This window comes from Salvia splendens, chromosome 4, assembly GCF_004379255.2.
Source record: "Salvia splendens isolate huo1 chromosome 4, SspV2, whole genome shotgun sequence".
NCBI classification, from domain to species: Eukaryota; Viridiplantae; Streptophyta; class Magnoliopsida; order Lamiales; family Lamiaceae; genus Salvia; species Salvia splendens.
The window spans coordinates 3,955,349-3,982,970 of record NC_056035.1 but is presented as its reverse complement, the minus strand read 5'-3'; the positions used below and the strand labels follow the sequence as shown (position 1 = coordinate 3,982,970).

At 39.0% G+C, this 27,622-nt stretch overlaps 3 protein-coding genes and 1 non-coding gene across 5 annotated transcripts; all 4 read right to left on the bottom strand.

Annotated features, from left to right (window-relative positions):
* Window positions 1–4,601: 4,601 nt before the first annotated feature.
* Window positions 4,602–9,245, bottom strand: LOC121801167 (betaine aldehyde dehydrogenase, chloroplastic-like). The gene is made up of 15 exons (XM_042200612.1): window positions 9,089–9,245; window positions 8,501–8,643; window positions 8,313–8,393; window positions 8,099–8,247; window positions 7,297–7,389; window positions 6,795–6,918; window positions 6,646–6,711; window positions 6,493–6,559; window positions 6,283–6,359; window positions 6,023–6,136; window positions 5,733–5,810; window positions 5,502–5,653; window positions 5,351–5,411; window positions 5,168–5,274; window positions 4,602–5,080 (listed from the first exon to the last, which is right to left on the bottom strand). Exons 1-15 carry the CDS (start codon window positions 9,195–9,197, stop codon window positions 4,990–4,992), a joined length of 1,512 nt encoding a protein of 503 aa, XP_042056546.1. The 5' UTR covers window positions 9,198–9,245; the 3' UTR covers window positions 4,602–4,989.
* An 8,513-nt stretch (window positions 9,246–17,758) lies between these two features.
* Window positions 17,759–23,643, bottom strand: LOC121800323 (alpha-N-acetylglucosaminidase-like). 2 transcript variants are annotated; one of them, XM_042199898.1, is made up of 18 exons: window positions 23,263–23,643; window positions 22,607–22,683; window positions 22,190–22,401; window positions 21,987–22,108; window positions 21,493–21,581; window positions 21,277–21,371; window positions 21,024–21,105; window positions 20,626–20,732; window positions 20,474–20,504; window positions 20,152–20,269; window positions 19,981–20,028; window positions 19,672–19,781; window positions 19,447–19,549; window positions 19,240–19,338; window positions 19,052–19,162; window positions 18,730–18,965; window positions 18,426–18,663; window positions 17,759–18,367 (listed from the first exon to the last, which is right to left on the bottom strand). In XM_042199898.1, exons 1-18 carry the CDS (start codon window positions 23,503–23,505, stop codon window positions 18,047–18,049), a joined length of 2,442 nt encoding a protein of 813 aa, XP_042055832.1. In that variant the 5' UTR covers window positions 23,506–23,643; the 3' UTR covers window positions 17,759–18,046. The 2 variants fall into 2 exon arrangements, with proteins under 2 accessions (XP_042055832.1, XP_042055833.1); XM_042199899.1 differs by having other exon boundaries at window positions 21,493–21,578.
* LOC121801662 lies at window positions 17,808–17,961 on the bottom strand. The gene has a single exon (XR_006050607.1). It is a non-coding gene; the product is annotated as a U12 minor spliceosomal RNA (small nuclear RNA).
* Window positions 23,644–23,813: 170 nt separating the features above from the next.
* LOC121800306 (endoglucanase 5-like) lies at window positions 23,814–26,450 on the bottom strand. The gene is made up of 9 exons (XM_042199882.1): window positions 26,247–26,450; window positions 25,933–26,145; window positions 25,663–25,863; window positions 25,490–25,576; window positions 25,250–25,414; window positions 25,054–25,177; window positions 24,807–24,970; window positions 24,331–24,724; window positions 23,814–24,240 (listed from the first exon to the last, which is right to left on the bottom strand). The coding sequence occupies exons 1-9, from the start codon at window positions 26,448–26,450 to the stop codon at window positions 23,945–23,947; spliced, it is 1,848 nt and encodes a 615-aa protein (XP_042055816.1). The 3' UTR covers window positions 23,814–23,944.
* Between the last annotated feature and the right edge of the window lie 1,172 nt (window positions 26,451–27,622).

Here is a 27,622-nt window from a genome sequence, read left to right as displayed (position 1 = left end):
ATGAACCAACTTTCAACGACATTTAATTCCTGCGGATGCGCGGGAACGAACGTCGTCTACTATAATCACTTACCTAATCCACTATCAATTTATCCCCTGAACAGTTCTAAATCGATAGCATACCAACAAACGATCAATCCTAAGCTATGTTAAAGAGACGATAGCAAAGGAATTAACATCACTACATCCATAGCAAAAAACATAGTGAATAAAATTAAGCACATTGTTGGACACAAACATATGAAATTAATGGTGTAAAAATATCCATACAAGCCTAGATTACAACTTGGAGCAACATAGGGAGCTTAGCCTAAAAACATGGTGAAATATGCAACAAAAACCGTAGGAAGCATGCTCTCGTTGAGTGGAATTGGAATATGGAGACGGGGCCTAGGAATGAAATTCCTCTGAATTCGCCACCCAAGTCAATCTCTTTCCTCAATTTTTCTTCCCTTTAATTAATGCTAGCCACTCCTTCACGTCACCTTTCTTCTCTCTCTCCTCACCTTTTTTTCTTTTTCCTAATCCTCCTGCCAACCTTCTGACACCTCCTTTCTCCTTTTTCCTTTTTTCCTCGACAAAACTGCCGAAAAACTGCTATTCAGCAGTTGAGACACGAAACGCCCGACCGGGCGAAAATCAAAGGGTATAAACGCCCGACCGGGCGAAGTGCTACGGGAGGTATCGTGGGAAACGCCCGACCGGGCGTTTTTGTGATGTCATAACGCCCGACCGGGCGAACTTTCTGGACTCCTCATGCATCAAACATTTCACCCGGCCGGGTGTTTCTTCTGCCTGCTATTCTGACGCATTTCCAGCTTCCAACACCCAAAACTACACTCAAAACACACTTTGGTGAGTTTCAATTAACATAGAAATGTTTAGTCTACGGGGGAAAAGTATAGGAAATATGCTTCGCATCAAAGGGGGTTCATCGAACGAAGGGGACACTTGACTACATTCATATGGATTGTTGGGGTCCCTCACGTGTTGAATCTGTTGGAGGACACAAGTATTTTGTGTCGATGATTGATGACTACTCGAGAATGACTTGGGTGATTATGATGAAACATAAAGGTGAAGCATTCAAGAAGTTCAAAGAGTGGAAGACTCTTATTGAAAACCAGACAGGGAAGAAGATCAAGCGATTGAGAACAGATAACGGTCTGGAATTTTGTTCGTTTGAGTTCAATGAGTTTTGCAGGAGTGAAGTGATCATTCGACATCACACTGTTAGACATACACTACAGTAGAATGGTGAGGCAGAACGCATGAATCAGACATTGTTGGAGAGAGCAAAATGCATGCTCTTTCATGCTGGTTTGACTAGGAAGTTTTGGGCAGAGACAGTAAACACGACGTGTTACCTGATCAACCGTGGTCCTCACACTGGCATTGACTGTAAGACACCTTACGAGGTATGGTCTAATGATGTGCTTGCAGATTATTCTTCGTTTAGAGTTTTGGTTGTACTGTTTATTATCATGTCAGTGAGGGTAAACTAGAACCGAGAGCTAAGAAGGATATATTTATTGGTTATGGGAATGGAGTTAAGGGATACAGAATCTGGTCGCCTTCAGAGGATAAAATTATTCTCAGTCGGAATGTGGTGTTCGATGAAATTCTATGTTTAACTCTACTGTGAAGTCTATTGCTGCAGAGGATTTGGATGGTGTAGATAAACAGGTGGAGCTGTAAGTCACTCACAATGAGAGTGAATCACAACTCCAAGGTGGAGAAGATCAACACACTACTGTTGAAGATACCGATACTACTAGTTCGGATGTTCATCCACAAGCTCGTCAGACAAGCATCGCTATTGACAGAGCTAGGAGGACAGGTGTGAAGCCTCCGTTGAGGTGTGGTTTTGAGGATATGATGGCATATGCATTACAGGTTGCCAATGAGGTCGAAGATGAGCCATCGACAGATGAGCCACCTACCTACAAGGAAGCTATTTCATGCACTGAGCGTGCTAAGTAGCTCGCTGCAATGGAAGAAGAGATAGAATCACTTTTGAAGAACCTGACTTGGGAATTGGTTCCACGGCCCAAGGGGAGAAAAAATGTTACCTGCAAATGGATATTTAAGAAGAAGGAAGGGACCACACCAGATGAGGGTGTTAGATACAAGGCTCGGCTAGTTGCAAGATGGTTCACGCAGAAGGAGCGGGTTGACTATAATGAGATATTCTCACCAGTGGTCAGGCACACTTCCATCAGAGTGTTACTTGCGATAGTTGCACATTATGATTTGGAGCTTGAGCAACTGGATGTGAAGACGACTTTCCTACACGGACTGCTCGAGGAAGATATCTATATGACTCAGCCAGAGGGATTCGTGGTTCCGGGAAAGGATGATTATGTTTGCAAGCTGAAGAAGTCCTTGTATGAACTAAAGCAGTCTCCAAGGCAGTGGTATAAGAGGTTTGACAGTTATATGATCCAGTTGGGGTACAGCAGAAGCCCGTATGATTGTTGTGTGTATCACAACAAAGCTGATGATGGCTCGATGATCTATCTTGTTCTATATGTGGATGATAAGCTCATTGCTGCGAAGTCGAAGTCTGAGATTCAGAAGTTGAAAGCCTATCTGAATGCTGAGTTTGATATGAAGGATTTGGGTGCTGCGAAGAAAATTCTAGGCATGGAGATATCTAGGGAAAGAGCAAAGAAGAAGCTCTGTTTGTCACAAAAGAGCTACATTGAGAAGATTCTATCAAGATTTGGCATGTCTGGAGCTAAACCTATTGATACTCCAAGTGCTACAAATATTCATCTATCTTCGGATAACTCACTGAAATCTGAAGTTGAGGAGGAGTACATGTCTCGAGTTCCGTACTCTAATGCAGTAGGGAGTTTGACGTACGCCATGGTCTGTACTAGACCAGACATAGCACATGTTGTTAGTGTTGTCAGCAGGTTCATGGGACATCCGGGAAAGGAGCACTGGCAAGCCGTGAAGAGAATTTTTCGCTACTTGAGAGGTGCGTCTGATGTTGGTCTCATTTATGGAGGTGATACTCATTGTTCAGTGGCTGGTTATTCTGATTCTGACTATGCTGGAGATGTCGATAGTAGAAGATCTATGACCGGTTATGTTTTCACTCTTGGTGGTTCTGTTGTTATTGGAAAGCAACTTTGTAGTCTGTAGTTACTTTGTCTACTACTGAAGCAGAGTATATGGCGTTGACAGAAGCTACTAAAGAGAGAATATAGTTGAAAGGGCTAGTTGGTGATCTTGGTTTACATCAAGATCAAGCTATTGTGTTGTGTGGCAGTCAGAGCTTTATTTGTTTAGCCAAAGATCAAGTCCACCATGAGAGGACTAAGCATATTGATGTGAGGTATCATTTTCTAAGAGATGAGAAAAGAATTGAGGTGAAGAAAGTTGGCACTGCTGATAATCCCGCTGATATGTTCACCAAGCCGGTCCCGCAGAGCAAGTTTCAACATTGTTTGGACTTGCTTAATGTCATGAGCTGTTAGTTGCCCGTGGAGGGCAAGTTTGAGGCAAGAATGGAGAAGTTTGTTCATCTGGTATTATGATGATGCATTTGGAAGGAGGATTCAAGCCAAGGTGGAGATTTGTTAGGATGTCTTGAATCATTATTGTCTATGATATGTTTCTGTTTTGAGCCTTAATTGTTGTATTAGGATCAGTTCGTCTCTTGTACCTATTTATATAGAAGTATGGCACAATAACTATGTATCTGTAACCGCAGTCATAATACAATTTGTTCTCCGTTCTTGCCCGTGGACGTAGCCAACACAACGTTGATGAACCACGTAAATTCTATGTCTCTTTACGTTCTTTCGTTTGTCGATTACACAATTGCCCCATTTGTCGTAACAATATCATATATGCGTGTGTTTGTATGTACTAAACCAAAAAAAACTAGCTAGTTGAATAGATAGATCCATGCTCTATTTCGCAATCGACAATTTTGATCATTTTGTTAAAATAATAATGAAAATTAAGGCTGATCCAATTTATATTTGGATAAATATTTCGATTTTATCTATCATTATAGTATTTCACGAAAATATCTCAACGGCTAGTTGCAAAACCTACGAAGCATTTGACTTTTCGTATAAAAATGTTAAGAAAATTTCGTCCACCGAAATTTGATATGTGAATCGAATTAATAACATCAATTAAAAAATGTGCTTGGTTGAAAAGGGGTTTATGGAGACACACGCATCACTTAGCAAAGGAAAAAAACTTATATATCTAACCAAATTTCTTAGGAGCAAGTTATTATAAAAAATTATAGGTCATGATTGAATATATATTATATTTAATTTATTAAATTAATTTTAAATAAATAATTATATAATTGAGTTATAGTAATTATCTCTGCCTAAAATAATCTCACAATTTAATCTTAAATAAATTATCACACAAGAAGAAGTTATTAATTATATAATAATAAATCATAAAATCAAACTACACATAAATAGTCCTTTATCAATTTATTAATCATCGAAAAATTGAGGCCCCAAAATCCCCTTGCACGGACGGGCACTGTAACGCGACATTAGTTCAGCATTAGATCTAAACTCAACATACAAATTGAAATGATGGTTGCAACAGACAAATAAAAGACACAAAATAGAGAAGTTTTTTTTATTAAAATGATGAGAGATTTGTTGGGTTACAAACCTATCCCACATCGGAGGATGAGTGAGGGAAGTTGGAAGATGTATATAATTCTTGTCCAATCCCAATTAGTTTGAGGCCTTTTGGGAGTGACCCAAAAACAAATCCGTGCGGGCTTGACCCAAAGCGGACAATATCAAACTAATGTTGCAGTCCACGATCCTAACAAGATTCGACTTCAAACATTAGTTCTATAGACGAATTAAGGTTATAGAACCTCTATATAAAAAAAGGCTATAGCCGTATAGGAATGTTGCCATTTTGGAAGCTTCATTCTCCACTGTAAAGAAGCAATCACTCTTCAATCTGTGGAATGCAGAAGCTTCTTCATAGCTTGGAAGGAGACTTGTACCAACCCCATGGTTCGTCGGAGATGTACTGCGTCACCTGCTTCACATTCAAGTAGTTGTCCAGTCCCCTGTTACAGAGACACAGATTCAGTCATGCTAAATCAATGGGGGAATGAACGAAACGAGACGTGAGACGATAAGGATATTATGAATACCATTCCCCAAGTTCCCGGCCAAAACCGCTGCGTTTCCTGCCTCCCCAAGGTGCTTGGGAGAAGCATGGCTGTGAGCAGTTCACCCAGACAATGCCAGATTGAATTGCCTGCAAAAAAATAATGACATTCAGCATAATGTTTGGCGACATCGTTGCTTCTAGAGGTCCGTGTGAAGATACTTGCCTTAGTTAGACGCTCACATCTTTCAAGATCTTTGGACAATACAGCAGAACCTAAACCGTATCTGAAAAGATAAATTCACACATGACAAATTAGAGATCAACAACCGAAAGAGGAAAAGTTAGTGGGTGTTAGTGTGTGAGAGATGGCTCACTGGGTGTCATTTGCAAGTTCAATGGCTTCCTCTTCGGTTGCAAATGTTTTAACGCCAAGAACAGGTCCGAACACTTCCTCTCTCCAGATATGCATCGATGTCTTTACATCTGTTATTATAGTTGGAAGGACGAAATAGCCTTTCTTTAGATGCTGCAAGTTAACAATAAGGCTTCGTTAATTCCATTGCATGATGTTCCACAAGCACCCAAACGTTAAGGGAGTCTTGTACCTGAGGTCGTGAACCTCCATACAATATCGTGGCACCTTCCTCCTTAGCTATCGAGATGCACTTGAGCACTTTCTCATACTGTAAAGTTACAAGATTTGAATACCAGAGTTATGAACTCTTTTTTCTCTTTTCTGGAAACAAAATTGGGGGAGGAAAGAGGAACAGACAAGAGTTCTAATCCTAGACCTCATGATTCATACAATTACACAAAAGAGGTCCGCTATCAGTGACTGAAATAATTGGTCTCATGACATTACCCAATACACAAAGAAATATGGATGGTTACTCACCTGTCCAGCACTAACAACAGGACCAAGCCTGCAGCCTTCCTCTAAGGGGTTAGATACTTTAATGTTCTCACACCATTTCACAAGCTTTTCCAGGAATGCTGCAGCAATGCTTTCCTGGAATATTTCCACAAAGTCGGACAAAAAGTTTATAACAAGAACTAATTTGATATTTCGGGGGGGGGGGGGGGGGGGGGGGGGTCTTTTTGTTGAGTGGGTGGGGTGGAGTTTGGGGCACAATCAATATCATTCTCCAAGCTTACATGCACTATGAGTCGAGAAGTAGCGCTGCATATCTGACCATTTGTCCAAAAGCAACCAAAGGCAGTCCACTCGGCAGCTGATTGAATAGCAAACATGGAAGTAAGAAAGTGAGCATCCTTTCTTAAAAAATCAGTGTATTAGGCCAGTAGTTCTACTTCTGATAACGAAAGTAGAAAAGGGTATTTTTCATATTATTAGAAGGCTCAAACCTTTATCAAGATCAACATCCTCAAAGACCACAATTGGACTTTTTCCACCAAGCTCAAGTGTTACCGGCTGAAATCAGGAATGGTTATCATTTTCTTAGAAGACTCAGAAGAAAATCACTTGCAATCAAAGATAAAATACTGCAATGAACATACTTTCACAAGCTGCGCTGCAGCTGTCATAATTTTGCTTCCTGTGGCAGTGCTCCCAGTGAATGCTATCTGTTATATCAAATATGAATCATGATCACCACATCATTGGTATCGAAACCCATGCAAAAGTACTTAAATTCCATTTTATTAACCTTGTCAACATGAGGATGAGAAGCCAAAGGAGCACCGGCTTCTGGCCCCAAACCAGTCAAGACGTTGAGAACACCAGGTGGAAGACCAACCTCCCTGCACACGTCGGCCAACTCCAAACATGTGCTGCAGTTAAAATAGTAGAGATTCATTTAGGGACTTCCAGCAACTAGTTGCATCTAGAAGAGTCTAACACTCTGCCTCAACTATGGATCGAGAAAATACAGCTAGCTCGTTTAAATGTAAAAAACTAATAGTTATAGCAAAGTATATATAATGATCATTTCAGAAAAGACTTTAAATATGTAGATACTACTGTATTACATAGTAGTGAAGAGGTATATATGTATATAGTTTAATAAATAAAGCATTCTAAATATGATGAGTACATTCACCAGGATTACTGGAACATATCATATCTAGGTTTGGTTATTAAAATACAACAGATTCATTTTCAATGCCTAAAGTAAACAGGTATGCTATATATCAATGAAGAAGACTTACATGGATGCTAATTCGGATGGTTTGAGTATTGCAGCACATCCAGCTGCCAGGGCAGGGGCCACTTTCCATGTTGCCATCAGCATAGGGTAGTTCCTAAATGACAAAGCAGTAGTTCCAGAACAATGAGTACTATTGTTCCTCCATGCAGATATTATGAAATAGCCAATATAATTGTTCAAATTTAAACAATCAACACAATTGACGAGTATTTAAAGATTTCAGAAAGTGACCTAAATGCATCTCTAACAGTAAGAAACATAAAATTCACATTAAAAAAATCATCCAACACAAAGTTCATATCATTTATACAGTAAATAACATGAGTATAAAAGTCAAAGTCTAAGACAAGGATTTGTACTACTTTAGAGATGAGATTCTAAATTACTCGAATAGCTTGAATCAAATTCCACTCTGACAGCTATTGATCAAAATTCATGCTCACATAATTCACCGAGGTCTTTACTTGTCATCAAAACAATGATATTTCCGGCTCTTTACTTGTCTAACCAGACAGCAATGATAATTTATATGCTCATCCAGAAACATAAAAAGGGGACTTGCACGTATAAACTGTCCCCTCAGCCAATTCAAAACTAAGCTCAACAGGAGTATATCTTAATCATTCAAGTGTAACCAGGAGAAGCCAAAAGACAGTAAATGCTCACAAACACATAAGCCAAAAAGATACTAAACGCTTGAAAATAATTCATAGGTCTCTCTCAAAGGGAAAATAATATAACAAGGAACCGGTATTCCTTCTCTTTGTAAATTTGGAGAAATATACTAGTAAAATTCAACATACCATGGCGTGATTAAACCAACGACCCCAATAGGTTCTCTTATAACGTGACATTTAAATGTTTCCATGGGCAAGGCAACAGGACTCTTCTGCTTTTTGTCCAAGGCCTCAGCGATGTCAGCATAGTATTCGAAACATCCAGCAACATCATCCTGAGTATGACTTTATAATCAGTATGTGCAGTGATACAGAAAAAACAAAGGCATTAGAAGCATACCATATCCCAAGCCGCTTCGTCAAGCGGCTTCCCAGAGTCGAGTGATTCAAGTTTTGCAAGCTCTGATTTCCTTTCCGTAACCTACATGTGACCAGATAAAGGTAAGCATCCAAAACGTCTAGGACATTTTCACAACTACCTCAACTAGTAAAAGTGAAATAGATAATCAGATAAAAAAACTCAAGGACCTTTGCAGCAATTGCTCGTAAATACTTGGCACGATGAGCACCAGTTGCAGAAGCCCAATCCTTCCCCCCATTTCGACTAAGTGCTCTGCGGGCTGCCTCCACAGCAATATTTACATCCTCCGATGTAGCTGCCGGAATATCCCCTGATACACACAGACACCAGAGCAGAAAACATCTAAAGAATCAGACTTCAGCAGCACTACTAGACATCGATATACTGTTTGTATTCTTACTCTTAGAGATATAAAGGTGAGGAAAAATCGGAATAATCTGCGGATCTACAGTGAATCACAAGATTTAAACTTAATTTACGCAGAAATTGTCCATCTAATGAAGCAGTAATTCACGAGATTTAAAGTTAACCGAGCAGTAAATAAACATTTGGCCGACTTCTACTGCTTCTGACTGACGAGCATATTGCTATTTCATTAAAACCGATGAGGGGTTTTAGTTATCTGCTTAGCTCAATAGCAAAAACCCAGAAGAAATATACAATCTTGAACGCAAATTGTGTTTAAAACAAAGAAAGAAAAGGAAGTAGAAGTAGAAGTAGGAATATGAGAGCCAAAAATAGTTAGGGAAACAGACCGATAATTTCTTCGGTGGCGGGATTGGTGACGGAGAGGCGTTTTCTGTTGACGGGCTCTCTCCATTCACCGTCGATGAAGAGTTGGCGGCGAGGAATTGGGATTGACATAGCTGAGCAGAGCTGTTGGACGATCACTCCAGTTATGCATTCACTGCGTCTGATCTTTTATAATTATTTAATTAAAGATAACGACAAACAAAACATGGGGAATTGGGCAGTTCGACACGTATCTCGTTTTCTAATTCAGTCCCCTTAATCATATCATTATCATTGTTTGCCATTAGGAGTCTGGTTCCTTAGCTAACACGAATTTAAAAAAGAATGAACTACAAAGTTAGCCCCTACGTATAGCTAATCAAACGCTGGAGGTACTCATGTTTCAAAAAATGCACTAGACACCTCTACATATGTGTATAATATCATTTGAAGTCTATTTTCATTATTTACGGTCTTTCATGCCCTTCTCACCCTCAATTTTTTTCCAAAATGCCACTCCAAGGGCATTCCGGTCTTTCCATTATTTAACACTTTTGAGATCTTCTCCCTCTTGCCGTTAGCCATTTTTAGTGATGATAATATTATAGTAAATAAGAATTTTTATTTATTCCTAGTATAAATTAGTTTTAAAAGTGTGGGGAAAATAATTTTTATATATTAGTAGGATACTTTAATCTTTATTATTATTTCTTAAAAAAATAATTGGGGAATAAAATATATTTAATTACCATTAAATCATTCAATGAAATATGTGTATTATATTTTCAGTATTTATAATTTATTGATATTATGTTTATATAAAAATTAATATTTTAATAATTTATTTTAGGATATTCTTATAATTTATATTTATTTATATTAATGAAATGTAATAATGAAATATTGGAAAGGCCGAAATGCCCTTAGTCATTTTGGAAAATAGAGGAGGATGAGAAGGACATGGAAGACCGTAAATAGTGAAAAAAGGACTTCAAATGATATTATACCCATACGTAGAAGCGTCTGATGCATTTTTTGAAATATGGATACCTCCAGCGTTCGATCAGTCATACGTAGGGGCTAATTTTGTAGTCCACTCTATTAAAAAAAAGTGAGTGAAAAAGAATAAGTGAAATATGAATCACACTTATATATATTAGTTTTAAATAAAATGTGAGTGACTTAAGTTAGTGGAATATGAGACTCTATTACCAATTATGGTAAAAATGAATCGGGACTCTCATTCACAGGACAGGCTAAAATAAAAAAAAATAGAACTCCTATTCGCGGACGGAGGGAGTACGTACTTCATATCAATTTTTAATTCATTTCTTATTTAAAAATTAACTGTTCCATTACCCTTGCTTCTTTAAGTATTTATAAATCTCAGTATTAGTAATTACTTATTACGTTATTAAACTTGGATGATGACATAAAATTTTAGAAGATAGTATGTTCATTTTTAAAAAATAGATTAGTTTTATCATTTTGGTTCGTCAGTAAAAATTAGATAAAGTCTAAATATGAAAAAATAAATCAATTAAACACCTCTAAAAATGTGGACCCATAATCCATCTCTAAAATGTATAAACAATTTCCTTATTAGTATGTCCTTAAAAATGTGAACTTTGGAATAGTTAAACTTACACATTACCCTTACACACCATTTTATTTACAATTTATACAATTACACTATATTACTATTGGTGTGGAGTCAACTCTGAACTAACAATACTTACACTATTTTTTATCTTTCTTTCTCTTACTGTACCAATTATACATTAAAATCTATGCCGAATCAAATATTCATACTTTTAGAGACGGAGAGTATTCTAATTGAACTAATTCCCTTTTAATGAAAATATGATATTCGTTAAAAATATAAAAGTATTGCTATAGTTAGAAATTAGAATCCCAGTTTTGCATTTTGGCCCCAACTTGGATCGTGAGTCTGATTCTATGCTACATTCCACTTGTCGATGTGATCAGAAGTTTGGCTTAGGCCACTAGCTCATTCTTTTATCTAGTTGTTGTAGACAGCACAAGACTTCTAAGTTTTGGGGTTCATTTGGTTAAAATGGGTTTTGAAGTGTGCAATTGAGCTTAGCTATTTAGATCGGTACCGACAATATTGTTACCAATTGATATGCTTTAAAGTAGTAGTAGTTCAGAATTATAGAACGTGCTGTAGAAATGTAGAAAACCAACACGAAGAACCGATTATGAAGATTGAAAACTCAGATCACAAACACTGGAAACTGACTTTGAGGATAAGAGCTCAACATTAAATCATACCAACAATTACAAACACACACAAACTAACCGAGGGAGAAAAGATAAACGAGAGAATTTTATTTATCACTCAATGAATCAATACATGCGGTTATGATCGCTATTTATAGTCGAGCTAAGAATAGAAGAGAAAACAAAAGGAGTTGCCAGCTCATCCCAACTAACTAACTAACTTCGAAAATATCTTTCAACGGTCTTTAATTTCTTCCATCGGTCTAGTTCTTCTTTCTTCAGTCTTCCAGCTATGTTGACGTATTTCAACACCCCCCCTCAAGATGGAGTGTACAAACTATGGAAACTCATCTTGCTCAGAATTCTTTCAAAGGCTGCAGCTCCGAGAGGTTTCGTAAAAATGTCGGCTAGTTGCAAATCGTTCTTGATATGCATCGGCTTAATGATTCCCTCTAGATATTTCTCTCTAACCGTGTGATAATCTATCTCAATATGTTTGGTACGTTCATGAAAAACTGGGTTAACACTGATGTGCACCGCAGCTTGATTGTCACAGAAGAGGGGAACCGCTTTGTCAATTCGAACCCCAAAATCCTTCAACAATGCTATGGCCCAGATGACTTCGCAAGTTGCCTGAGCCATTGCTCGGTATTCGGCTTCCGCAGATGATCTGGAGATGGTTTGTTGCTTCTTAGCCTTCCATGACACCAAGGAAGATCCAAGAAATAAACAATATCCGGTCATGGATCGGCGAGTGTCCGGGCAAGCTGCCCAGTCAGCGTCCGAAAATATGCTAAGTGCCGGGGTGGCTGTGCTTGAATAGAACAATCTATGACCCGGTGTGGCCTTCAAGTATCTCAATATCCTTTCACTTGCTTCCCAATGATCAATACACGGTTTGGACACATATTGGCTCAGTTTGTGCACGGCAAACGTGATATCTGGCCTTGTGATGCACAAGTATAGTAGCCTCCCTATTTGCCTTCTATACTTGGACGAATCTTCCATCAAGTTACCTGACTGTTGCTGCAACTGTTTAGAAGGATCCATGGGCACAGAGGAAGGTTTACACCTAAGCAAGCCTGCATCCCGTAGCAAATCCATTGCATATTTCCTTTGAGAGACCATGATGCCTTTCTTACTTCTTGCTATCTCTAGTCCAAGAAAATATTTAGGATGTCCTAGGTCTTTGAACTTAAAATACTGACCTAGGAATTCTTTGAAATCCTCCATTAGTTCGGGCTTGTTGGTGGCTGCCATTAAATCATCAACATAACAACCACTGCAAAGAAGATAGAGTTCTCATTCTTGAAGAAGAATGAATGGTCCGAGGCTGATTGTTGTAATCCAAATTTTGCTAACACCTTAGTGAGCTTCAAGTACCACTGTCTTGATGCTTGTTTTAGTCCATATAAAGACTTATTTAGTTTGCAAACCATTCGGGGACCAGCTTGATTGCCCTCCTCAACATGAATACCAGGAGGAATTTTCATGTAGATCTCTTCCTTAAGATCACCATATAGAAATGCATTGTTGATGTCAAGGTGATAAAGAGACCAGCCATGTATTGCAGCAAGGGCTAAGATGAACTTAACTGTTGTAAGTTTAGCCACTGGTGAGAAGGTGTCTAAGAAATCGATTCCCTCCAGTTGGGTGAATCCCTTGGCCACCAAACGAGCCTTAAACCTTTCCACGGTAGCATCAGGCTTGAATTTAACCTTAAACACCCATTTACAGTTTATAGGAAGCTTTCCTTCAGGCAAAGGAAGAATCTGCCAAGTGTTATTTTGAATGAGAGCAGAGAGTTCCTCTTGGATAGCTTGCTGCCATTCAGAGCATTGGGAGGCTTGTTTGTAGGATTTAGGCTCAAAGACAGCAGTCATAAGGACAATGTATTTGAGGTGAGATGGAGAAAGCTTGGAGAGAGAAGTAAGCTGATATAGGATAGGATGAAGAAGAGGAAACTGAGTTGCAGAGATAGTCAGTTAGGTGAGTTGGGGGTTTTGGTTGTCTGCCAGCTCTTGTGGGCTGAGCATGAGCAGGCTGAGGAATTTCAGAAGGAGTTGTGTTGTGTGGTTGTGGAAAAGAGGAATCAGAGATAGAGTTTGAAGGAGAGTGAGGAGTATCAGTAGGAGAAGTGTTTAGAGGAAGTGGAAAAACAGATGGAGAAAGGTGATCAAAGGGGAAGGTGTCTTCATGGAACACCACATTTCTGGTGATAATTTCTTGCATAGAATCAATGTCAAGAAGCTTATATCCCTTATACCCCGATGGATATCCCAAGAAAACACATTTAGAAGCTCTTGGTGAAAATTTGTCTCTATGCCGATTTAAGGTTGAAGCATAGCATAGGCAGCCAAAGGCTTTGAGATGGGAGTAGGATGGAGATTTCTGGAAAAGAGCTTCAAAGGGGGATATATTATCGGGTAAGACAGATGATGGTGTCCTATTTATAAGATAGGAGGCTGCAAGAATGCAATCACCCCAGAATGTAGAGGGTAAATGAGACTGAAATAGCAGGCTTCTCCCCACATTTAACAGATGTTGATGTTTCCTTTCTACTCGAGCATTTTGTTGTGGAGTTTCCACACAAGAATGCTGAGTAACTGTACCAAATGAGGAGTACAGATGAGGAAGATTAAACTCAGGTCCATTGTCACATCTTACAGCCTTTATTTTTCTGGAAAACTGAGTATGAATGGTGTTGAAGAACTGAGTTAGAACATTTTTAGTGTCAGATTTGTGTTGCATCAGGAAGGTCCACACAAATTTTGACTTGTCATCAACAATAGTGAGGAAATAAGAGAAGCCTTGAGCAGTACAAGGGGAGAAAGGACCCCATATATTACAATGTACAAGATCAAACACTTCATCTGCTATAGAATCAGAGGCAGTGAAAGGTAAATGTTTTTGTTTGGCTACGAGACAGATTTCACAGAGTGTATGAGATTTATTTGAGAAAGGAAGAAAAGATGACATTGACTTGAGCTTATTGAAATATAAGTGGCCAAGTCGTTTGTGCCAAAGATCAACAGATACAGCAGAATTAATGCAAGGAAAGGAAGAAGAACCTGAGATTGGGTCAGAATCAACATCAAGAGTGTACAGATTTCCCATTCTTCTACCCTTCCCAATCACAATCCCCGGAGAAGTTCCCTGAATGATTATAGAGTCATGAGTAAAATTGACAGCACATGACAGAGATGAAGTGAGGGAACTAACGGAGATGAGATTAAAAGTGAATGTAGGCACACAAAGGACTGAATGGAGAGTGATTGTGGGGGTGAGATGGACTGATCCTATGTGTGTGACAGTGGCTTTAGCTCCATTTGGCAAATTAACAGAAGCATTATCCATAGGAGATGAAGAGATAAAAAGATTTATGTCACAACACACATGATGAGTGTCACCGGTATCAAGTAGCCACATAGGAGTATATGGTGAAATTGAAGCAACAAAAGGAGAGAAAAGAGTGGTACCAGTGAAGGGAACTTGAGTGGAGGTAGATGGAGAGTTGATATGTGCGGCTGAAGGAAGAGATGTAGAGGAGGTGGACATGGCAGCAAGCTGTGACTGCAATAGAGAGATCAATTGTTGACACTGATCAGATGAAGGCATGACAGTTGATGGGGCTGATGCTGCTTTATCAGTGTCATCAGTCAGACAATCATCCACATAATTCACTGATTTTGCAGAAGTAAAGTCCTTAGAAATGAATTTTCCACGGCCTCTGCCAAGGCTTTGAGGAAAGCCATGGAGAGAAAAACAACGATCTACTGTGTGAGTATTTCTTCCACAATGAGAACACATCAATCTGCCGCGTCCATAATTCATGGAGGCTGCATTAGCATAAGGCTGCTCACTTGAAGATATTGTAGGAGAAGAAGGTAGATAACCTTCAATACTCTTTTGCCTTTCTTCTTGTACAACCATGGAGAAAACCTTGGATAGAGAAGGCAATGGAACAGTAGATAGAATACTAGATCTGATTTGAGAAAATGAAGGATTTAAGCTAATGAGGAACTGCATTGTGCAGTCATCCTCCTGGTATTTGTGCCACTTCGCAGCACTATCACAACGGCAAGTGGTGCAAGTACACCAAGCAAGAGGTTGAGAGTGTTTAAACTCATCCCAAACAATTCTCAGATTTGTAAAATATGTGTTGACATCCGAATTACCTTGAGTAAGGAACATAAGCTGTTGCTTGAGCTGATAAGATCGAGCTGAATCGATCTGAGAAAACCGATCGCGTAGATCCAGCCAAACCTCATGAGCATCTTCAATGTACATTATGCTCGAACAAATCTGAGGAGAAACGGAATTGCGAAGCCAGGAAAGCACCATACTGTTACATCGAATCCATGAAGGAGATAAGAGATCATCAATCGAAGGTCGAGGAAGCGCTCCATTGACGAAGGAGAGTTTGTTCTTAGCGATCAGTGCTGTGACAACAGATCTGCTCCAATTGATATAGTTAGAGCCGATCAACAAGTGAGGAACGAGCTGGAGACTTGGATTATCACTAGCATGAAGATAATACGGACTGGTGTTGTCTTCAACCGGAACAGTCACCTCACCACCACGATTTCCTCGGGGAACACGATTCATTGTGAGAAAACAGAGAAGATCGAAGCGGAAACGCAATTAAACTACTGATACCATGTAGAAATGTAGAAAACCAACACGAAGAACAGATTATGAAGATTGAGAACTCAGATCACAAACACTAGAAACTGACTTTGAGGATAAGAGCTCAACATTAAATCATACCAACAATTACAAACACACACAAACTAACCGAGGGAGAAAAGATAAACGAGAGAATTTTATTTATCACTCAATGAATCAATACATGCGGTTATGATCGCTATTTATGGTCGAGCTAAGAATAGAAAAGAAAACAAAAGGAGTTGTCAGCTCATCCCAACTAACTAACTAACTTCGAAAATATCTTTCAACGGTCTTTAATTTCTTCCATTGGTCTAGTTCGTCTTTCTCCAGTCTTCCAGCTATGTTGACGTATTTCAACACGTGCAGCCGGAAAAAATGCTTGAAATAGATAGCTCAAAAATGATAATTATAGCAGAGTGGGCGGGCGGTTGTGAGTTAATAGATTTTGACAACACAACCTGGGTATTGCACCGACTTTACAATAGTAGTACATCACTTATGTCACATTCATCAATTATTCAATTTTTTCAAACTTTGGATTTCTGTGTGCACCAGTTCTCAATTTGCAGAAAATGGAAATATTTAACTCGGTATGTTTAAATGGAAAATTATAAAAAAAAAACGAAATCCAGACTCAAACAAAAACAATGGATAGTTGCCCTTAATTCAATATCTATTACTCTACATTACTCAATTAATATAATATTCAATTCTCTTTGCTTCCGATTCCCATATAATAAAAAAATAGTAGTAATAAAAATTCCATTCTGTTTTCAAACTTTAAACTAATAAATTTATTTTAAAAATAAATATTTTACTAGTACTAGTAGAGTATTATTTAGAGCATCTCCAATGCCGGCGTCAAAATCGCGACGCCGATTTTTCGCCGACGCCGGTTCTGACGCCGAACCATTGGAACCGGCGTCGGCGAAATCGGCGTCAAAATCGGCGTGGCCATGCCGATTCGCGCGATGACGCCGGTTCCGACGCCGATCCTCACGGCGCCATTGTGGGTCCCGGATCGGCGTCAGATTTTATTTTTTATTTTTTTTTTCTTTTGAAAACACTATATATACGCGCTTTGAACGTCATTTTCATTCGCACCACTTGTTTTAACGAGTACTCTCTCTACCTTACTTTCCGTATGTTGATACAAGTGTAAATTAAATTATATAATTGTTATTAGTGATGTGGATAGGTAGTGTGAAGGCTATGTGAGGGCTATTTGATGTCCAGTTGATGTGGCAAGCTGATGTGGCAAGAGAATTGTAATGCTGATAATGTGGCAATGTGAAGGCTATGTGAGGGCTATTTGACGTCCAGTCTTACTGGAGATGCTCTTAGAAAGCAACATGGACATATATAGGCGGCACAATCTCAACCCCACACACTCACCCAAACAGACACGGCACATAATTTGTTTTTTATAAAAATGGCATTGCCTTTTTAATAGTACATGATATTAAAACAATGATGCATACGATATAAAGGATTCCCCAAGATCAAATCGTATCGATTTCGATTTTTGACACCAAGATTCAGAGTGAGGTGGCCGTATGGCATCAAGATCACTTTGAGCTGGCTGTAAATATTTAATATAATACCCTTCAATTTCAAATCAAATCAAATCAGACCGATTTCATTTAAGCCAATTTTATTACTCTATTAATAAAGTTTGAAATTATTATTGAAAAAAATGTTTTAACTTTCTTCTTTTATTTATGGGAAATAATCATATATTTATTACTGTAATTGCATAAATATCGCCCGCCTGTTAATACTATTTAATTTAAATAAAATATATTAAACTGAAATTGGGGGTGGGTCGTGGGAGGCCCGCCTGAGCGAGTTCTGCAAAAGAGGCAGCGTCTACGCTGCGGCCAGCCTATAACCCCTCCATAAATTCATGCACCATCAATGGAGATGCGGCGGCCGGTTCTCACCTTCCGCTTTGTTTTCCTTACTCATTAGTTTAAGGCAATTTTATCCCTTCTCCCTCCCTCTTTATTTATATCTCACTCACTCATACAATACTACTCTCCACTTTCGATGTGGGACTTAAACAACTATTGTTCCTTCAAATACTTTTCACAGAGCCACCTCGATATGTTGAGGGCGTCGCCGTTGCTACTGGTGGGGAACACGCCGCCGCCGCTCTGCCACTCGTTTGTTAATTTGATCCACTCCTTCCTCCACTCTCTCATCTCGAAACCCTGCCCTCTCTGTAGACTCTGTATCATGAACTTGAAGTAGATCGCTGCTCGTGGGCCGTAGTAGCCGTGCAACATCCCGCTCCAGTACTTGTTCCCATAGTCGCGGAGCAGGCTAGCTTCGTCGTCTGTGTTGTCGAACCACATTGTGATCTGTGTCCTTGCGTTCCACTCGAACTGCACGTTTTCGCAAGTTAAACATAGTGATGAATAATGTTGGGAGAAGGATTCTTACCTGTTTCCTCTGTTGGTCGTCTTGGGCGAGATTCTTCGCGCTCTCCAGCCACGGCCCGAGGAGGAATCCGTCGTGGGAAGCCAAGAGAGTGTCCATGTCATCCACGAGTCCGAGGAATTTTCGGCTGAGACGCCTCACGCTGCGCAGATCACCTACCTGATAGGCTCCTACGACCTCTACGAAGAGGTGGTTTGCGTACTTGGCCAAAGCTTGTCTCGTTAGGTCCACAACGTCGTACCTGAAGTAACCGGATAAACGAACTCACGGCTTGAAAATGCTTGGAGGGTTAGGAAAGTGGAGCTACCTGTAAGTGCTGCTTTCCGAGAGCTGATCCCCGGCCGCGATGAACAGTTGCAGCGCACGGATCACTTCAGAAGTCGAATACCATAGATGAGGGTGAGTATAGTCGTAGCTATTTTGTTCATCGACAGCTCGGCTGAGACTTAGGCGACGGACCACGTGTAATGATAGTAGGGATGAAGTAAAGATTGAATTAGGATCAACGTCTGGAAATGACACAATTACATCTCTGTTCTTGTCCTGTTACATAAATGAAAAACCACAAACAATTGTATCATCACTCTTAACACACACTATAATTATGATTATGAATTCTTCATACTTACCATTAAGCCATCTGTGCAGTTATATAATGTTTGATGTAAGATTTTCCAGGCATCTTGAATCGATGGAACCAGCTTCCCATACCGTCGTTGGACATACGTGGCAATCCATGTCTGGAGGCAAGAAAAAGAAGCTGCGATTACATTTCAACGCAAAGAGCCAATGATCAGCGGCAAACAGACTTAAGTACCGTCACATCAACTCTGTCCCATCGAAACGCCATTTCAGACATGAGATCATAAACAACGGGATTCTGCTCTATGCCTTCCATTGACATCCCAACACCAACCTGAAAGGTATGAACAAGGAAGAAGCATGCAATGAAAGTGAGATTGAAAATAGGTAAGAAGATAGAGAGGAAGCGAAAGAAAACCCTAGTTTGAGTCAGTGGACTTGCCATGGTTGAATTTTCACTAAGACGGGCATCTATAGGTCCAGATCCCACTGAGTCGACAAAACCATACATTTCGATGTTACCAGCAAAGTTGTGCAGCATACACCTGAAAACATATCAAATTTGGATGATATGGACACCCATAAAAACAGAACATACATGGACATTAAATCAAGTGTTAATGCATGCAGTAGATATGTCAAACAAAATCATGACGAAAGAACGCACCAGATGTAAGGGATGCCGTAGAACTGTTCTGAAGTAGCCCAAACTGGTTTAACTTCAGCGAATAGATCAAGAACAACCAACTTTCCAAGAGGAACAGAATGCAGGAGTGCCTGTAAATGATATTGTCAATTGAAGGAAAAAAAGAAAATATTATGGAAAAACCGTGAAGCCAATGCTGCTGCATTTTATGCTTTTGGTTTAAATCCTCACTGTAATGACATAGGAGTAAATGTTAAGAATTTCCACGTTCGGCCATATTATGTAATAGACCAAAAGAAAAAATCTAATTTGTGAAGAATTAGATTCTACCTTCATCTGTGGAGGCTTCCAAAATGGATCGTCAGTAAAAAGCCAACCCTACATAACACAAGGAAAACTTCTAGAGTCACGATGTATTCACTGTGGGCTCAAGGCATTGGAGTTACTTCCATCATTTTTGCTGCATTATAAAAAAGTGATAATGAGGCTATAGTATTACACCTGCATCAGCCAAACAGCATCATCATCGCCACTTTCCATGCCCTTATAAATGGCAGCAGCTAATGAAGAGATGTATTCCGGGTCATCTACCGGAGGCGTATTCTCATCAAAGGTGTCGCTGCAATATATATTATTGTAATTCAAGTAACCATAAAACTAGTATAGGCTTTTAGGAAAACACAACAAACAATATAGCTAATGGAACTTATGTGGAGAAAATGTAGTAACAATGAGACACAAAAGATTAAGGGAAATACAAAGAGAAAGCAGAAGAAAAAGCCTTGGCAAGTGCATGCAAACTTGAGCCTAATTTGGAGCTTACCAGTTATATATGTGACTGGTCCTTCCATATTCTGAAACAGATAAATATCCGAATAATCAGTAAGACAATTAGATGTTAGCTTTAGTTCATTTCAGACATAATGCCAAACACAAGCTCAGATTTCTGTGAATGTAACTAACTAGCTTGCATACCTGCCAACTGTTGTGTGATAAAAGCCCTCCCTATTTCGACGAACAAAGGATCTGTTGCATCCAGGAGATAGGTGCAGCACCATCTGGGGTCACTCCTAACAGTAAACCTGAAGAAGGTCAAGAAAAGTAACAACTGAGTTACATATAGTAATTCATTATTTTTGTTCAGTGTCAGGCTTCAAGAGTCATGCTGCAGAAAATGCATTGCCTGATTATTTTCTGATCTTTTCACTTCCAGGAGAAAGAAACAGGAATGACTATAGTCTATCTATTTCAAAAATAATAGTGGTGGTTTTGATAAATATTATAATATGCTTTTGTTCAAATATATTACAGCAGCATGCATTGAGATAAAAAAATATATATATATAAATAAAACATCCTAACAAAGTACACACCAGTTCCCTAGACGAGTTATTACTGCAGATGGATATACTCTTGTAAGAGCTGCTGGAACATTACCGGAGAAGGCTGGGAGAACTGCAATGCAACTCAAACTTTCAGTTTAAAAAAGAAAAATTGTATGAAAAGATTCTAACCTGAATATTAATAATCCAAATTTTTTTGCAAGAATAAAAGGGAATTGTAGTTCAGATCCTTATTGCGTGGAGAGAGTATGAAATTGCATTTTGCATTCAATTACTGAAGCACCTGGATTCATTCCGAACTCGTACATTCTGTCAAGAATTCTCTTCTGCATCTCCAGTTGCTGATCCAACCAAGTTTGAGGCAATGGACCACCCCACCTGCAATTAAAGTCCAGTGAGACTAAAGTAAGATAAGTTGGCAAAAATATCCAGAACATAAGCTCTTCTTTTAGTCAGACTGCCTGTAGATTTACAAGTTAGTTTAGGGCTGTAAGCTTACCCGTGGAGATTTCCCATACGTGACCACGCTAGAAAAGCTGGACCTCCGAAGAAATCATCCAAATCTTGAGCACTTATATTAAATTTCTGCTGAAGAGATCACAAAGACTTAGTAGTAATACTAACAGAAGTCATATTTTGACTTGGCAGAAATGTTTTACAACAGAAGGCATGACTTGTATTTCAATTTTTTAAGCGTGGATTCATTATATTCTTTTTTACCAGTAGAGTTTTTACTTTCCCCTATTTGTTATTATTTGCAATGTAACAGGATGCTTCATCTTGTTGTATTCCTTACTTGGCTTAGAGTAGTATGTAATGGACCATGCATCATCTACAATGAACTTACAAGTTCATATCTCTCGTTTCTCTATGTAAATTATAAATTTAGTTTGTTTTGTTCTTGTCTTTTACCTTTTGCCACGCTACAAGAGTAAATTCAAAAAAAAATCATTGAATTAAATAACATCATTTTAAAGAAAAAGTCGATATAACCTGGAAGACTTTCCGCCAGATGGCTTCTTGACCAGTAAACGCCAACGGTAAATTGATACCTTGGAGTGCCATCCAATCAATTTCCTTCTCCCATCTTTCCCAGTCCCACCACGCAAACGAATCTGTAGCAGCAAATAACTGAATATGAGCATTGACTCGTCTAAGAGCATATGCAACAACACGAAGATGAAACTATCTCTTACAGCTAGATGAAACAGCATTCTGATAGTAACTCCACGGAGTAGGTCTCTTTGTAGTTAACTCAGAATCTTGAATAAGGGGCAAAGATCCGGGTTTTGGTACTGAAGAAAGCTGTGATCCGCCAGTTTTGCTCCAGGATATATGTGCACCACAGTAATACTTCAGGTACCAATGTAGACCAGACAAAATCTCCACTCCAGTAGTTCCACTTATTCTGAGGGAAACAAAGCGTGCAACAGAAAATTCAAAAAAAGACCGTTTCACTACTTGATTTAAACACAAACTCATGTATGTGCAAATCTACTGCAACAAGGCCACAAGGCAGAAAAAGGTAATCAATTTCGATATGATCAATTGACTATGTAGTGGCATGTGAAGACATAGACATTTATATAATGAAAAGGAGGAATTCTACATACAAAATTTCAGGAGAACCACCATAACTGATAGCAGCATAATTGCTCAACTTAAAGCAATATTCTCCACCACAACTATCCTGCAAAAACAACAAAAGGGAGGACTCAAAAAACACAGCCATATGCCAGAAGGGAAGAGAAGTTCTATAATGAGAAATGGACACAGAGAAGCATCCCTTGACTAAATAAGCCTTTCTAAGTCATTATTTACACTTGTCTAAACCAGGAAGATAACTGACAAGTAAAAAAGGAACTTGCCAAAATGGTCCAGTCATTTTAGTTTTACGTGCACAAAAATCTTGTAGAAGGTTTTAACCCAAAATATAGTCAGCCAAATAGCCCAACCAGACAGAAAATTATCAAGATAGTTCCTCTGCCTCAGTTGATCCATTGAATATTAGCAGAATTAATGCGACTCCAATCCAAATTAATCTATTTACAGAAAGGGATAAAAGATGCAATTTTGGCAAGACTTACTAATTTAGCATTAATTGCAGTAAGGGGACAAAAAGGGAAATCACAACTCAATACCAGAATTAACTCAAAATCGGTTAGTAAATTTTCTATATCCAAAAACCCATAACATGAAGAAAGATAGTGAGTGGATTGAATTAGCTATATAAAGCAAGATAAAGAGAGGGTGGAGAGTAGTAGTGTGCCTTAGAGATTATGCGGAACTGAAAACTGGAAGAATGGGAGGGAATGAGGCGGTTGAGGGCAGTGTGAGCGGCGGCGACTTGGACAGACGGCGGCGCTCTCTCGCGGTCTTGAATCTCCAGCAACCGTGAAATATAACCCACCCCGAGAGTGGAGGAGTCGGCCAATGGTACGCCGTTGATAGTAACAAACAGGAAAATCAAGAGACCTATCATCATCCCGTTCAAATATGAAAAGGCAGCCATTGAATATCACTATGTGAGCTGCAAGGGGTTTGCGTATATATAGAAAAAGGTTGAAATTAGGCATCTTTTGGTGTGTGTAATGTGCGTATGAGTAGAGATAACGGGATGAAGACAAAGTTGCCGGCCGAAGAGTGTGTGTGCGCGTTTTTCAGTGTCGATATTCAACTACCTTCAGTGTCTGTTTCTTTTTTAAAAATTGTTGACTTAGTTTTGTCTTGTATATGTGTCTTGTCTTTATATTTTATTCAGTTCAGTCATCTCTTAATTGTCCTAGAATCTTATATAGAAAAAATTATGGCATAGTGTAATAGTGTTGGAAAACTAATACTCCATTGACATAGAAAAGAAAAAAACAGCAGCAGCCACTTTCCATTCTAATACATTCAAATCCTCAAGAAAAATACTATACAAAATTCAATTTTTTTCCTTTCTTGATTGATTAGTTGTAGCTTAGAACCGAAATTTTGGCTTGAGCTCCCCCTTGAATGTAGACGAAAGCGCACTCCGAATTAGGCTGTAGTGTTTGAATCCATTGTGGAAGCTCATAAGTATTCTTAGCCTGTGTTGGATTGAGCCCCCACAGTGATCCTGTCAGGCCCTCAAACTGCAGCTTCAGCCCCCCTATAGGCTTCTCTGAGATGTTCTTCACCACCACTTTGTGACGGTAATACTTCTCCGTCCCAACCATCCACGAGTTAGTTATGGAGTGGAGAAACTCAACTGGGACAGCTGGAGCTGATGATCCATGATGTACTTATGTTAGGATCATAATAAACTAATATGGAATCTTGTTATAGCAGTTCATGTTTGTTGATGTTACTTTACCTGCTTTGGGTTGGGGAACTGGTGCATAGTGTTGAGATGGAGGGCCTTGTGGTTTGTGGTAAGGACTGGAAGAGAGAGTGTGCAGTCTTGTGAAAACTCCAACAAGAGGGGCAGTTCCAGATAATGTAGGCTCAGTCTGGTCGTAAACAGATCTGTCATCCGTGAACTCATCATTGGCATTAGGCCCTCCCACAAGAGCTCCGTGGATTACATTGGGGTTGGCCTCGCTGCGCTTGTACCAAGTCTCAAACCCCTCCACACATCCAACAGATGCGTGTAGGAGAGAGACAGGAGCAATGGAGGCGCCCCTGTGGTGGACATGGATTGGATAGCTCTGGCCATAGCCCACCAAGTAGCTCAAGGACTTGGGGTTTTTGCCAAGAATGTAGTCAGCCTGCATTTGCAATGTTAGGGTTAAGACAAGACAAGAAGTCAACAACCAGTGTTAAAAAACAGGGAAGTGGGAAAACCAGTACTTGTGATTTGGCAAAGTTGAGGATTTGTTGAGGCTGGATTAGGCCATCTGGGCATTGCACGGACTTCTTGGCTTTGGTGAGGTAGTCGGAGTAGACAGTGAGGAGGAAAGAAGCCGAGGCAGAGTACTGCAAGTTGTTCCACTCACGTACATAGATAAGGCCACCTAATTAGCAACAACAACCAGTCAGTCAATAAATGCAGCAATTCTTGAAAATGGATTACATATATAGAAGAATGTGGGCTAACCGGGAGTCAACTTCACGTTGTATCCATCGTTCTTTTGCATGCACGCGCAGGTGAAGTAGTCGGCTTTAGCCTGATACTGCTGCAGCGTGGAGGCGTAGCTTCCAGCACGGCCTTCCAGAAGCATCTGCAGGTGGATATCATAATAGTTTGAATTAGTACATTGTTTTTGTGTATGTGATTGGTGATCTTGGTTTACCTTTGTGAGTAGGATTTGAACTCCGGCATACTTGTTGTCCCACGAGAATTCTTTGACGGCCCAGCCGGTTCCTCCAAAGGCGGCGCAGTTGTCAACAACATATTTCAAGTAATATTCATCGTTTGTAGATCTGTGTAGCCATGTTGCACCCCATAACAGTTCATCCTAAGAAAAAGGATGTGATTAATATTTTGAGAAATATATGTATAGAGTATGTGAAAGAAGGGGAAATAAACTTACATAGTAACCAGATGATGTATAGAATTGCTTAGAGTTTCCAATTGAATCACTAAACAAGCCTCTAAATCTGTCTGCAAATGAGAAAATCTAGAAAGAAAAAAAAAGAAACTCACATGTCAAATATTGTATATTTGAGTATGTTTAAGTGTAGAAATTGAATACTACTAACTAACCTGTTTTGCATGTACTAAAAGAAGACTTGAATATGTAGAATCATAAGGCTTGAAAGCTAGAGAGGCAGCAGCCAAGGCGGCTGCGGTTTCTCCAGCTAGGTCGGACCCGGGATGCTCGGCGTCCAGCTTGTATGCAGTCCGGGACGTCGTCATGTCCTCCGCCCGTTGCCAGCAATAGTGATCCGACACTCCATCTCCAACCTAATTAATCACATTAGTTTTACCATGGTCACATTAGCATTTTTTTATTTTGTTGCATGATATACATACCTGCCCCCATAGCACATTTTGTTGAGGGTGGCATTTTATGAAATAATCAGTTCCCCATTTGATTGCCTCCAAAACATGTCCCATTTGATTTAATTTAATGAAATCTTCCTTAAAATCAATAGCTGCCCATGACAACATTGTCACACTATACGCCATTGGTAGACCAAATTTTACGTGGTCTCCGGCATCATAGTATCCTCCCACCAAATTCACCTAAAATAAAAATACAAGTTAACATCATCATATGGAGTAATATATAAACCTATGAAATTAATTAATGTAGGTGAAAATTTGGTATGGGACTTAATTATTACCCCTTGAGAATAACCGTCGCCAAGGCCAGAATTACCACGCCATTTTACGCGTTGGGTTGGAGGCAATTTACCGGATCTTTGCGCCTCCAAGAAGAGCAAGGTTTTATCGAGGGCGGCGCTGTAGTCGAAGAACTCGACTGCAGCGGCGCCCGTGACAACGAGGCCGAGTAAGAGGGTTAAAATGGCGTGTGTGGTTGCTGCCATTTCTTGGTTTTGGGTTTAGGAGATGTGATCATGTTTTTGTATGTCACGTCTATTTATATAATTTTAGAGGAGGGTAGGTAGAGAGACTATGTATATATATGTATAGATGTTTTGGGAGGAATATGAATGAGTGGGAGGAGAGCATAGGATGGTAGCCTCCACGTTCTTGTAAATTGATGCAATTAAAGATTGAGCTTCCCACGTTGGGTTTCACGAATTTAAATTATATTAATTCAATGAATTTTTCTGTTGAATGGTTTTGAGGGGACAGGAGAATAATCTTTGTTTTTGGATTAGATAGAATTGTGTGTGTTATTTTACACAAGTTTGGAATCTATGGGGCTATATAACGTTGGTGATTTGTTGTGTGAGTGTATTTATGGTTTTATTCAGTGTATGTCATCGTTTTTGCTATGGACCTATACACTATATCTTGGAAGCTGTATCAAACTCTATTTGAATTTTGAAACAATATTTAATTTTGATTTATCGTGTTACTAACGAAAATACATCACTCCGGCTCATATTTATTACTATTAGTAGCTTTCTCGTATGCATAAATAAACAATAATGATCATTATTGTGATTATTAATTAACGTCTCCATTTTCTGCCGTACATGAAACTCAATTGTGATATAAAATGTAGTACTCCTATCAAAGAGAGAGTCACTAGTCAATAAGAACATTTCGTATACCCATAAAATTGTTCCGAAAAAGAAAACCCCTTTTAAAAAGGACTATGTGAGTTTGATGTGCAACTATAGGCTATAGCAATCAGTGCAAAAATATTTGTCTAAAAAAACACCAATCAGTGCAAAATGAGAAAGGAAAAAAAGGAAAACAAAAACATTTTATTACATCTTTTACTTAAGTTGTACTCCTATTAATTTTTGAATTAATAATATAAAAGAAAAATAATGCAAAATCACTAATTAAATCATATTATAGCACTTTGGTAGAGATATTATGTCTCAAAATCATGATACTTGAATAAAATAGTATACTAGTACTAATATGTAAATTATGTAATGGATAAAACTACTAGTAATATTTTTAAATCCATGGGCCCATAATTTACATCCCTCCCTCTTAAAATTTCTTACCAACTTGAGTGAAGTTAGAAAGAGAAGCCATAGAAAGGAGTGAATGAATGGAAAAAAAGCATATCTAC

Coding starts and splice junctions, on each gene's coding strand:
- LOC121800323 (XM_042199898.1), bottom strand. CDS start 23,505: ATGGCTGCCTTTTCATATTTGAACGGGATGATGATAGGTCTCTTGATT. Junction 22,109..22,189: donor GAATGCTGTTTCATCTAGCT/GTAAGAGATAGT, acceptor TTGCTGCTACAG/ATTCGTTTGCGTGGTGGGAC. Junction 19,339..19,446: donor TTAGTGAAAATTCAACCATG/GCAAGTCCACTG, acceptor CATACCTTTCAG/GTTGGTGTTGGGATGTCAAT.
- LOC121800306 (XM_042199882.1), bottom strand. CDS start 26,450: ATGGCAGCAACCACACACGCCATTTTAACCCTCTTACTCGGCCTCGTT. Junction 25,864..25,932: donor AAAATGTGCTATGGGGGCAG/GTATGTATATCA, acceptor GTGATTAATTAG/GTTGGAGATGGAGTGTCGGA. Junction 24,241..24,330: donor AGTTCCCCAACCCAAAGCAG/GTAAAGTAACAT, acceptor ATGGATCATCAG/CTCCAGCTGTCCCAGTTGAG.
- LOC121801167 (XM_042200612.1), bottom strand. CDS start 9,197: ATGTCAATCCCAATTCCTCGCCGCCAACTCTTCATCGACGGTGAATGG. Junction 8,394..8,500: donor TACGAGCAATTGCTGCAAAG/GTCCTTGAGTTT, acceptor GGTCACATGTAG/GTTACGGAAAGGAAATCAGA. Junction 8,248..8,312: donor ACGAAGCGGCTTGGGATATG/GTATGCTTCTAA, acceptor AGTCATACTCAG/GATGATGTTGCTGGATGTTT.